General features: G+C 44.1%; 1 protein-coding gene across 1 annotated transcript in view; it reads right to left on the minus strand.

Annotated features, from left to right (window-relative positions):
* Positions 1-3255: 3255 nt before the first annotated feature.
* LOC111155368 (chromodomain helicase DNA binding protein 7) overlaps positions 3256-12059 on the minus strand; it is a 193872-nt gene continuing 185068 nt past the window's right edge. Inside the window, exons 35-38 of the mRNA XM_022515513.1 lie at positions 8519-8740; positions 6719-6859; positions 6383-6487; positions 3256-5165 (exon numbers count right to left, since the gene is read on the minus strand). Of these exons, the coding sequence (XP_022371221.1) occupies positions 4248-5165; positions 6383-6487; positions 6719-6859; positions 8519-8740 (1386 nt within the window). The 3' untranslated portion in view covers positions 3256-4247. The remainder of the gene's footprint in view (positions 5166-6382; positions 6488-6718; positions 6860-8518; positions 8741-12059) is intronic.

Consider the following 12059-nt stretch of genomic DNA (forward strand, 5'->3'; position numbering starts at 1 on the left):
TTCATCTATTTTGCCAAATGTAGTTTACTTTCCTATAAAATGTCTATAAAACTGTGGTAAATCTTATCTGTGCTAAGAAAATACATAAAATTGCTCATTAGAGAGCCCAGTTGAATGAATAAGATATATTCTAACTTTTAAGTGCTTGTTAGTAGAAGTCATTTACATTGTTCCACTTCCTAATTTAAATTTATTGATAACTCTAGACGCCCTGATGTTCACTGCACGCATACCTCGCTTCAACAATGCACATACGTTCTGACCGCCCCTACCTACCTGTTAGAAATAATGTTTGAGAACTCTTCCCAAAGATAAGTAACAATTTTCACTGAACTGAAGAGAGAATTTCGTAACAGAACATGGAAGGAAAATTTTGTTCCCAGTATTTTTTCTTGTAACACTTAAAAAAAAAAAAAAAGCATAGCAAACATTGGTTTCACCTTTGGATATATTTCAGGAGGAGTAATCCTGAAGTTAATTCAAATTATTCACATAATTTAAACTGGAGGCTCTAGCTCTCCGAAATGTATCCCAAATCTGCCCACAGCTTTCTGCTTCTATTAGCACCCGCTTCCTTAATCTCAGGCTGCTACAGCAGCCTCCCACCGACTAGAATTCCCGGCTCCTCTTTACAAGCCATTTTTCCCCCACGTTGTAGGCACTGTGGATTATTTATTTTAAAAAGATGGATTTGATCATACTGCTTTCCTGCACAAAACCTCCCAAGCACTTTCTACAGCACCTAACAGGAAATCCAAGTCCCCCACCAGGGTCATCCTGGTCCTTGTCTCCCACTTCTTCTCGGTAGAGAGGCAGCCCCAGAAGCCCCTTCTTCCAAGCACACTCTGAAACTCAGGGTCTTTGCACTGGTCTCTCCCCCTTGTCTGGAACATCCTCCAACCAGATTTTCACCTGGCTCCTGCTTCTCGTCACTCAGGCAGGAAGCAGAGCTGCCCTGTCTACCGTGCTCCTCCCTGACTGCCCCATTCCGTTATTTAATAGTCTTCCTTGATCTATAAAAGTTTTATGTGTAATGTGCTTATCACCTGTCTCTTTCTACTTGAATGTAAGCTCCACGACAGCAGGGGACTAGTCTGTTTTTGTCTTTGTTGTGATATTCTTGGCACTGAAACCAACCTCACCTAGCACCCCACAAATGTTTGTTGATGAAAAGTAGACTGGCCCCGAGGTTAAGTGCCTGGGCTTTGGAGTTGGATCAACCTGGGTTCAAAGAGCAGCAATTTACTAACTTGGAAGCCTGAGTAAGCTTATCTTTTCCAAAGACTTGATTTCTTTATAAAGTGCAAATACTCATGGTGCAAGATAAACCAAAATTTAAATGAGGTAACTGGGACTCAAGTATCCATAGCCAGCGCTCATACGGTTCTACTTGACATAGGCTCTCCCTTAAATCCCGGTCTGAAACTTAAGATCCCCTATGGATGGGTGAAGAGTGGGTATAAGAATAGGGAAGCTCCAAACACTTCACATCATCATTTTGTACTAATTTTCTTTCAGAGATCCGAGAGAGCCGTATTTTTTGGAGATCGTAAGTCGGTTCTGATGTCAGCCTGTCTGAGTTCCGACCCAGCTCCTCTATGTACCGCTGGCCGACTCCTCAACCTCTGTAAGGCTCGGTTTTCCCCTGGAAGAAAAGCACTTCCTCCCAGAGAAGGGAGATGGGGCAGTGAAGCCGAGGAAAGCACGGAACATCTCAGTACTTCACGACACTAAGCACACAACGAACACGTTATTAACGAACAGACTATAGAATATTTCTTACTTAGGTGAATTCAAGAATCTAACATCAAGAATTGATACCATTAGAAGTTAAAAAAAAGTGCATTTTCCAACATGGAAATGTGAATGACTTTGAAGCCCTGTTAACAAATAAATCCCAGATAACTCAGAGCCAGCTGGTGACCCATCTCTCAACTCAGGGCTCCTTCTGGCCACAAGCAACCAATGCCTTTGCTCTTGGCATTTTCTTCTCTAACAGAGAGTCCCATCGTGTGTTCCATTTACACAAGGTCATAGGAAAACTTCCAGTACTATAAAGTATCTTAGAAAAAGGCCCTTTTCGGAGTCATTTTATTAAACGTACTCTCCCTACGTAATGTCTTATTTGAAGGCTTAAAAAAAAAATCTTTGTTTTAAATATTTAAACTCCCTATACTTTGTGTGGATCTAGCCTCTCCCCTCCCCCCTGCCCATGTTCAAAGACTTCCATTTCAGAAGAACAGTCTCTTAAAGGCACTTTTCCCTCCGGTGCAAACGACCCATTTGTTAACTTTCAAGAGAGAACAGTAACGATGGAGGAGAAAAGCAACCCGAGGGTCTCTAACATGGAGGCTTCGAGTTGTTCCCTTTCCAGAGTTGTATGGGTAGATTTTCCATCTTGGGATATAAATTAACTGAACGTTAGCGTCTACAAGGAATTCAGACAATGTCTTGTAACACATCCACACATCCAGTGAGAGATGGACTACGTGTGTGTGTGTGTGTGAGTGTGTACAGGGCGTGGATGGGGGCGACACACACACAACAACTCCATCCACATCCCTTCCTTTCTGTTTCCAGCTGCATGGAAATAACGGCTTTGTGTTCAGTCAGGTGACATAAAAGGTGAAAACAGTAGCTCTCAAATTATATTTAACCTCAAATATCAGAGGTCGCGAAGGGGTGCACACATCAGCAGCTCCCCAGGCTGCGCGCGTGCGCACGCGGCAGCTTAAGTGGGCCCCTTTTCATTCCACATGGGTTTTCCACACAGTTTCTGGCATCAAGCACCGGTCCGCAGGACACCAAGAGTGCCTTTGTGTCCCTTGCTGACACTCCGGCATTGTGTTTTTCTACCCATTAACCAAGGATAAATGACCTAGATATTCTGCCTATTAAAGCCTCATTTTTCTTTTGCCCTTTTGTTCTTTAGTGTACCACATTATCAGACGCTGCACACATTTTAAAGTATTCTCAGTCTCAGATGCCCTTTTGAGGGAGTAATAGGAGGTTTTTGTGTGTGGTTCTGCGCAGATATCTGGAGTGGAATTATGTGAAGGTAATTTAAGGTTTCTCTTCCTGTCTCGTCTGAAGACAATCAGTTTAGCGTATTACTAACAGCTAATCTTGCATAAGAGGCTATATCAAGAAACTGTACAAAGGCCAGAGTGCTGTAGTTGCATCTATTGCGAATACAAAAAAATAGAGTGAACAGCAGTTCCCCTACACACTACATTCTCTAATTACATCTCTGCGTATCATGGGTCACTTTTATTAAAAGCATCATTACTACAGTTGGCGGTAATTTACATTTTATCTTACATGATAGCAGTTTTCAAAGAAAAAAATAAAAGGACATCACAACAAAGAAAAACAGTACATTTACAAAGTCATGTCTGTAAACTTCAAGGCTAGTTTAGAGCTGAGGTAATGCTGTTTTAGCTTTGTGGCTAAAGTAACAAAGTCCTTTAATTTAAAAAAGGTACCTGATTCTCTCTTCTCTCACTCTTTATTTATTCATCTATTTATTCTGTTTATACCAGTGCATCACAAGACCACGAGACAATGGAACTGTAGTTCTGTCTGGCAAGAACCCTCCCAGTAGGTTAAATTCCAAAGGGACCCTTCACATTCAACAGCTGCCTTATTATTGCTGCGCCTCAGGACGGAGACGTTCACACGAGCGTGGAGATTGTCAGAGTGGATGGATGTGTGTGGATGCGCAAGTGTGGGAACCCCCATACAGTCAAAAGGGAAACCAATGAGCAAGTATGATATGTATGGGAAATTTCATCTTGACCTTCCCAGCAAAAAAAAAAAAAAAAAAAAAAAAAAAAAAAAAAAAAAAAAAAAAAAAAAAAAAAATTCAAACTTCCTTTGAGCAGCACTTCCTTCCATTAGTGCCACTCAGTTACAAATCGCTCTTTATTATAATACCAATGGTACCAAAAGGAAAAGGAAAAAAAAAAAGCAGAGCATTATGTAAGTTTCCTTAAAAAGACATGATCACCTCTCAAATTTCATCTCTCCTAGGGATAATAAATAATGCACTGCACAATACTTAATGACCAAGATACCTTTTGACACACCTGTATAACATGACTTGGACTTTTTTTTTTCTTTTTTTTTTTGCTACACTATGTTACAGAACAGCTTATAAAACTAGGTATGAACATTAACTGTGAGTGTAAACAGTAGGACTACCACTTGTCAAAAGTTTTAAACACTTTAACTGGAACTGGAACTGGTTATTCATCATTTTCATGGTTTTCTAGTTCATCCCCCCCGTCAAGCGAGTCCAGCTCTTCACCCTGTGCTATTTCGTCTTCGAAGACGGAGGACTCCGCAGTCTTGTCCAGGTTCTCCTCAGCGTCGCTGCCTTCCAGGTTCTCCTCCTCCTGGAAGGAGGCCCCCTCGGCCTTGTCGGGGGCCTTTTCCTCGCCAGAGCCCACGGCGTTCTGGAGTCCTGCTAACGCGGGGAACCCAGGCAGTGTCAATCCCCCCAGTCCTGGAGGTAGAAACATGGATGGGTAGAAGAGGCCTGGCGCCATGGTGGACAGGAGGAAAGGGTTGAAGGCGAGCGGGTTGGAGGGCAGTCCGGCCGGGGCAGTAGCAGCACCAACAGATCCATTCGCCGAGTCAGTAGCCGAAACAGCATCTGTGCTTTTCTCGGAGTCTTTGTTCTCGTCCTCGTTCTCGGTGCCCTTCTCCTCGGCCTGGGAGGCGCTGTCCTCTGGCTCCCCCTGGCCAGGCGCCGGCGTGGCGTTGCCGGCCGCGGCGGGCAGGGGGCTGTTGAGCAGCCCGCCCAGGCCGAACACGTTGGGCAGGCCGGCCATGCCCGGCAGCATCAGCGGCAGCACGGCCGCGGGGTTCTTCGCGTCGCCTCCGGCCGCGGCCGCCGTGGCCAGTCCCGGAGGGAAGCCCATGAGGCCTGCCAGCTGGAGAGACTGCAGGTTCTGCAGGTTCTGCAGGCTCGTGAGGTCCATCCCAGCAAACAGGCTGTTCACCAGCAGAGGGTTGATTCCTGACGTGGAGGCTGCTGCTGCCGCCGCCGCCGCCGCCCTGGCGATCTCGCTCTTGGGCCTCCGTCCTCGCCTGCTGGCTCCTTCCCCCCGCACCACGGGGCCGGTGAGGAGCCGGTCAAACATCGACTCGGGAACGAAACCCTGAAGCAAATAGACAGGCAAACAGTGGCTATAAGGGCGGCCGGCAAGACCACGATCCCCTGACAGGCCCTCTTGATGCACCGACAGCAGACACTCTGGATGCAAGGGCGGCAGCGACTTCTCCCCTTCTAAGAGCGCTCTGGCCAAACTCAGGAAAGCAAAAAGTCTATCTCTCCGCACTACGTGAACTCACTGAATTATGCAGGACTGCAGAAAAACTGTTAAAGTCTACTCTACTGGTGAGGGAGCGGTCAAGCTACCAGCATCCAGAACTCCGGGAATAATAAAACGTCATGAGGGAGCAGAGACGTTGGGAATATTAACTGAAATTACAGCGTACTATATCTACCCTGGAGAGACAAAAACTACGGTCACCTAAAAACAAATGTTTTTAGCAGCTGTACCCCCATTTGCCCAAGTCTGGAAACCACCCAGCCGTCCTTCTCTGGGTGATGGCCTACCATACCCAGGGGCAGGCGCACGCACTGGAGGGACAAATTCCTGACACGTGCAACCCACATGGATAAATCTCAACGTGAAGTCATCTTACAAAGGTCACAGAATTCATGCTTCTGCTTATAGGACAACCTCAAAAAGACAAAACTTTGGATGGAGATCAGCAGTGGTGGGGGGCCTGGGGCGGGGTTGGGAGTGGGGGTGTGTAATATGAGGGAACGTGGGGTGGGGGAGGGTGGTGGAACGGTCTGTATTTTGGTTGTGGTGGCGGTTCAAGAAAGTACGTGTATTAAGACTGATAGAACTACACACAAAAGAAAAATAAGAAATATTACTATATACCTTAAAAAAATAAAGAAGAAAGCAGGACATTGACCACTTAATCTTAAAAAGAAGTTGAAGTGGAAAAAAATTTTAGGCAAAGTTGTTATCTTTATTTTAAAATTAAAAAAAAATCACAGTTAATCTTAATGATCTCAACCACCATGAATTCCATCCCACAGGTGGGCTCTTAACGAGGTCTACCTTCAAGACTATGAACGTGTATTTCTATATGATCCTTTAAAATCAGAGCCATCCAATGAATCTACCTCGGATTAATGATACACTGATACAAGAAATGAGGATGTATTATGTCAATTCTTTTAAGCTAAGAATAAATTATAATCGAATTAATTGATGGTCAACAAAAAAGAAAGAAAAGCTCAGGACAACAGTTTTGTACAGACACCTCTCCCGACAGAAACACAGTGTTTACTTACAGACTGCTTCACTATCTCAGTCCAGTCTGGGGCAACTGCAAATTCAGGGTTCTCTTCCAGCCACCTGGGCAGGTCCTTCATTGGAGGTGCCATAGCTCCACCCATCTGGGAGAGGCATTTGGAAAATGATCTAAAAGCACATATATCCCCCCTGCTCCCCACCCCACCTACACACACACACACACACACACACACACACACACACACACACATACATCATATACAGATATTCTGGAAGAAACATTATTGTTTTTCCTTAAAAACATGTCAGGATAAAATGCTTCTTTCTGGGATAAGAAATCATATGGAGATCAATTCCCTTTCCCAAACGTTCACCTTCTTTCCATTTCGTTTATTGACAACAGGCACCCTTTCTTCTCCTGTCAAAGTGTTTATATCCAATTTATTAGGGTTTCGACATCTATGTCGTTTCTGTTTCGGTTTCTGAAATGAGGAAAACAGCACATCCGCATTCTTCTGCAAAAAAAAAACCCAAACAAACCCAAAATACGGATTTAATAAAAATGTATTTAGTAATTACTTTCCTGCATAAATGACAAAGAGAATAGAGTCAAGCAGCTTTCTTTCTTTTTTTTTCTTTTCCCCAAGTACGCTCTACACCCAGCGTGGGGCTCGAACTCATAACCCAGAGATCAAGAGTCACATGTTCTACCTACTGAGCCAGGCAGGCACCCTCAGTCAAGCCATTTTTAATAGCTATAGAAGTTTCAGCAATCATTTTAGTTATTAGAAACCATACTTGTCTTTAAAAGGAAAAACTATTTTTCTCTTTGTACACTGAGGAACTCAACAATCACCTAAGCTGAGTATTTGCTTTTCCTTTTGTCTACCAATAACCCCGCTTAAAGTCTTTTCTTCCAATGCTTAACCAAGTCATGGTATTTTTATGTTCATATCTTTTTTAACCAAGTCATGGTATTTTTAAAAAAGATTTTATTATCTGACAGAGAGAGGTACAGCGAGAGAAGGAACATAAGCAGGGGGAGTGGGAGAGGGAGAAGGAGGCTCTCCGCCGAGCAGGGAGCCCAACACGGGGCTTGATCCCAGGTCCCTGAGCCAAAGGCAGATACTTAAGGATTCAGCCACCTAGGCACCCCCAAGTCATGGTTTTTTTAAAAGAAACTTTCTCAAGGACCTTTGCTAACTAATTTCTACTCAGTGACTTGGACAAATACAGAGATGATGTCCCGTCTATGAGAGACTGTACCTGAGAGGCAACAGGTAAAAAGACCTACACAGGAGGGAATGATCTGAGAGGCAAGGACTCAACTAAAGCTGAACTCAACAAAATAAAATGTTGAATCTTACACTTACAATTTTGGTTCTTTTTTTTTTTTTTTTTTTTTTTTAAGATTTTTATTTATTTGACAGAGAGAAAGAGAGTGAGCACAAGCAGGGGGAGTGGCAGAGAGAGAGGGAGAAGCACACTCCCCACTGAGCAGGGAGCCCTACTCTGGGCTCAATCCCAGAACCCTGGGATCATGACCTGAGCCAAAGGCAGAGCCCCCCCAGAGAGCCCCCCCTACACTTAAGTTTAAAAAAAAAACAAAAACAAAAAAACAGTCACTAGGTGTACAGGGAATAAAAGATTTGCATTGCCAGCTAGTAAGCCGTTTACAGGATGGAATCATCTACAGATACCGTTTAACGTAAGACATAAGTAGGAGTTGTTTAAAAAAAAAAAAAAAAGCTAATGAAGTCTTGGCTGTATTATCTAGTCAAATTTCTACAAGTAACAAGCTTCACAGTATTCTGTGCTGCTCAGACCTGGTCTGGAGACCAGTGAAGAGTGCATTCATGAGTGTCATCCCCTGATGAGACCACCTGGAAACCAGGTGATGGAAAGAATAACCAAAGACATCATGTTTATTTGGTGGAAGGAGAAAGGAAAGAAAGTGCAAAACAGGCGTCTTCAACAAACTACAAAGCTGCCCATCAGCTCTGAAGCTAGTTTCTCAAACGTAAAATACACAGTGACAGAAACTGGACAACGTTCGCGGTAAGAAGACATTTAAGCAAAAGGCGGAGGGACCAGGGATCTCCTCTGCGTCATGCAGAAGAGTTGTGAGGGCTGTCCACGCAGGACTCCTCCTGACTGAACTCTGGGGTACTTACTGGTACGTAACTTGGCATATCAACAGTGTAAGAAGGATGCAGCTTCAGCCATTCAACTAAGTCCTTATTTTTAGGAGCGTCTTCCCCCACCAGCCTAGTCCCGTCTTCAAGATTTATCACAGGGATCCGCGTGTCTGGGTCCAGCTGTCCAGGAGAAGGAATGTTTCTTGTAGGTGGGGTCTCTATATCTTCTTCAAAAGCTTTGGTCACCTCAGCATCCTCCTGCAGAAAGTTGACAGGGGTCTCAATTCTTCTCATATGAAGAAAGATTCCAAAAATGCCTGATCTCTTACCTCAAGAAAACACTATCCTAGCATAATGGATCTTGGGCCAAAAAGGGAAAAAAGTTAGTTGAAACAATCTCAGTTTTGGAACAGCTATTAAATTAGAAGATGAAGCTTCAATATCATTCTCCACACTGTAGAACTGGTAATTAGGTAGGAAATTCACAGTCCATCAATGCTCCATATCTGAAACCCTAAGCAAGCCACTAGGCCACGGGCAGCGTAGTCGGAGCGGGACATGCATGGAAGGTACCCTCTCAAACTCTCTTGGGGCTCTCGGGATAACCTCGTTAAAGAAATTATATTTACTTGTTTATTTATTTATTTGAAAGAGAGAGTACGTGTGCGTACAAGCAGGGAGCCTGATGTGGGGCTCGATCCCAGAACTCTGGGATCATGACCTGAGCCGAAGGCAAACGCTTAATCAATTGAGCCACCCAGGCACCCCGCCCCGCCTCCCCCAGCTTTTTTAAAATTTATTTTTATTTAGAGTGAAAGCAAGTGCGAGTGGAGGGGTATATGGGGAGAAGGAGAATCTCAAGTAGATTTTCTCCTGAGCACAGAGCTTAGCATGGGGCCTCAGTCTCAGGACCCTGAGATCATGATCTGAACCTTAATTAAGAGTCGGGCACTTAACTGACTGAGCCACCCGGGTGCCCCAAGAAGTTATAATTAAAGGAATGTTCCCACAGCCAACCTGTACACAGCACTCTCTGAACCATACAATCTTATTGGCTATAACGTTTTGTGGCAGGTCCGTGTGGCAACCCTGAAAATACCACGTCTATCTGAAGTCCAGCCGGCGGTCCGCAAACTGTTACTCCAACCACCAGACTTCTTTTATGGCAGCCCATCTGTCCATTCCCACGGCTCTGACTTCGATTCAGGCCTTCTTCATCGCCGCCCCTGCCCCACGTCACTGCAGTGTTCCTAAACGGTCTCCCCGATCCTACTCCCACCCTTCTTGACTCTGACTTCCTCACTGCTACTTCGGAGTCAGGTTTCTAAAATGCACTCTTCCTAGGTCAAAACCAAATCAACTGTGTAAATGCTTTTGATAATTGAATCCCCCTCACCTTCAGGATAAAATCCAAGTCCTTTAGATAGCGATCGAGGCCCTCCCCGATTTACATCATACCTTGTGTCCGAGCCCACTACTGTCAAACCTCATCTCCTCATCAGATTCCCGGGCTGCCAATGAATTTCAGTTCAGCAACCGTGGAAGTCTCTCTCTGTCCTCTGTCCCTTTGCATACATTCTCCCTGCTACCTCTTTTCAAAGGACCAACTCCTATACAATCTTCAAAACTTAACCAAAGTATGGCCATGTCTAAGGCAACTTCCTGATCTGTGTCTCCCCATATCCTCTTCCCTCCATTCCCATTCTTCCTTTGGGCTCCCGAAGTATTCCAGGCATGCCTCCCAGCTATGGGACGTCACTATTTATCTGTCACTCAACTTCAACACTGAGCTCTCCAGGGCAAGCTCTTGTTAGACCCTTATTCTTCACATCCCTGTCCTTGGGGATGGGGGTGGGGCCAGGACCCAAAAGAACCATCTCTACCATGTTCCCAGTGTCTTGCCACAGTATGATGACTGCGTCCTTACTTTTTCCTGGCAATGCAAAATGGTCTCCAGTCTGAGTTCTGACATAATACAAGATTTTAGGACTTGTCCCAGCCCATACAAGTAACTCTGCTGACCTTTACACCTCTTCACTACTCTGTTTATCTATAGATTAATCGGCATTTACCTTGTACTGTATGTGTACGCACACAACCACCCACAACGCCCACTGAGTAATCCCCAAGTTCTAACATCTGACAGTAAAATGAACAAAAACTTAAAAATACGTCCTCTAACCTCTACTAGGAGTTTTGGGATGGGTAGCTCATGTGACTTTAGAAAAAGAGAAACATCAGTACGTCCTTTAGGATGACTTAAAATGTGTCAAATGAGTAAAATCAGCCTGCAGTTTGATACAGGATCTGTAGTTACAACCGGAACACAGCGCCTGGCTCACACTGTTAATTCCTGATGCCTGAACCACAGACAGCTTTGTGCTGGGATTCAAATATGAAACCCAAGAGTGAACAAAGGCATGAGAGGCAGAAACTCACTAACTTGTTGATGCTTATGGAGAAAGGAATTTCAGGGAACAAAATCTATCAAAGTGGTTTGATGTGTTCTGGTGGATTCAAGTGTAGAGGCTAATTAATCACTAGTGGTACAATGCTGGGGACCACACACCTAGGAACCGCATTTTTAACTTACAGAATAAGCAGTCACAGCTGACCCATTACAGGGTGTATTTTTATAAGATTCTAAAAGGAATCATATGCTCCACAAAAAAGAAACATTATTACGATTTGGTGCATGGTAACGAATCCTGAAAATTAACTTTTAATTACCTAGACGCTTCTGTTTCCCTCAGACCCCACCAGAGGGCAAATTCCAGTGAGTGCCACTTTGTCATTTCTGAACGTTACCTCAACCATGCTTTTACTACCCTTACTTAAGTCATTAAACTTTCTAGAGGTTTCAAGAAAGAGCACAGAAGCAGTAAGAAGAGGGATGGAAAAAGTAAAAAATGCTGAAACAAACGTCGCCCTCCTCTCAGTTTCAAATTTCACCGCTTCGCAAACTGTGATCTGCAGGGAACAGGCCCAGTGTTCCTGCAATGCCGGCGGCTCACACACAAACAAGCTCCGGCACCGTTAGGCTGATTCGGGTTCCAAATCAATAAGGCTTAGGATACCCAGTACTAACGCGTCTTTTAGAAAGGGAGCACACGTAAGCAGGTTCTCTGGAGGTAAAACCCTCATCCTTATGTGGGCAGTGCATTTTTAGGCAGCATGGTTGAAGAAGATTAGGGAAGAGAGTTCTTTTGATTGCACTGCACTCATGCCCTTTGAATTAAGAAAGAAAATGTCAAAATCCATTGGCACATACATTTCATACAAACCTAAACTAGCACAGATCTTTATTCAGCTGAGATTTTATAGAACAGCTATACTCACGGAGGTAGGAGAATTAGCGATCATTAGCTTTGTATATGAACACAAATCTTAAGTCTGAAACTAAATATTTATACTAATCTAATAAATGCCAGGCTCCAAACAACATTATTTCTAAGAGCAGAAGCTTTTTCCGCCTCAGGAATTCAGAGATAACAATTATAGGCTCAGAAGAACACGTTTTTGTTTTGGGCTAGTCTTCCGAGAGTAATCAATATATTAGGATCTTGGGAGGAATAAA

The sequence above is a fragment of the Enhydra lutris genome, unplaced genomic scaffold (assembly GCF_002288905.1).
Source record: "Enhydra lutris kenyoni isolate GAN:26980312 unplaced genomic scaffold, ASM228890v2 scaffoldscaffold41, whole genome shotgun sequence".
Taxonomy (NCBI): Eukaryota; Metazoa; Chordata; class Mammalia; order Carnivora; family Mustelidae; genus Enhydra; species Enhydra lutris.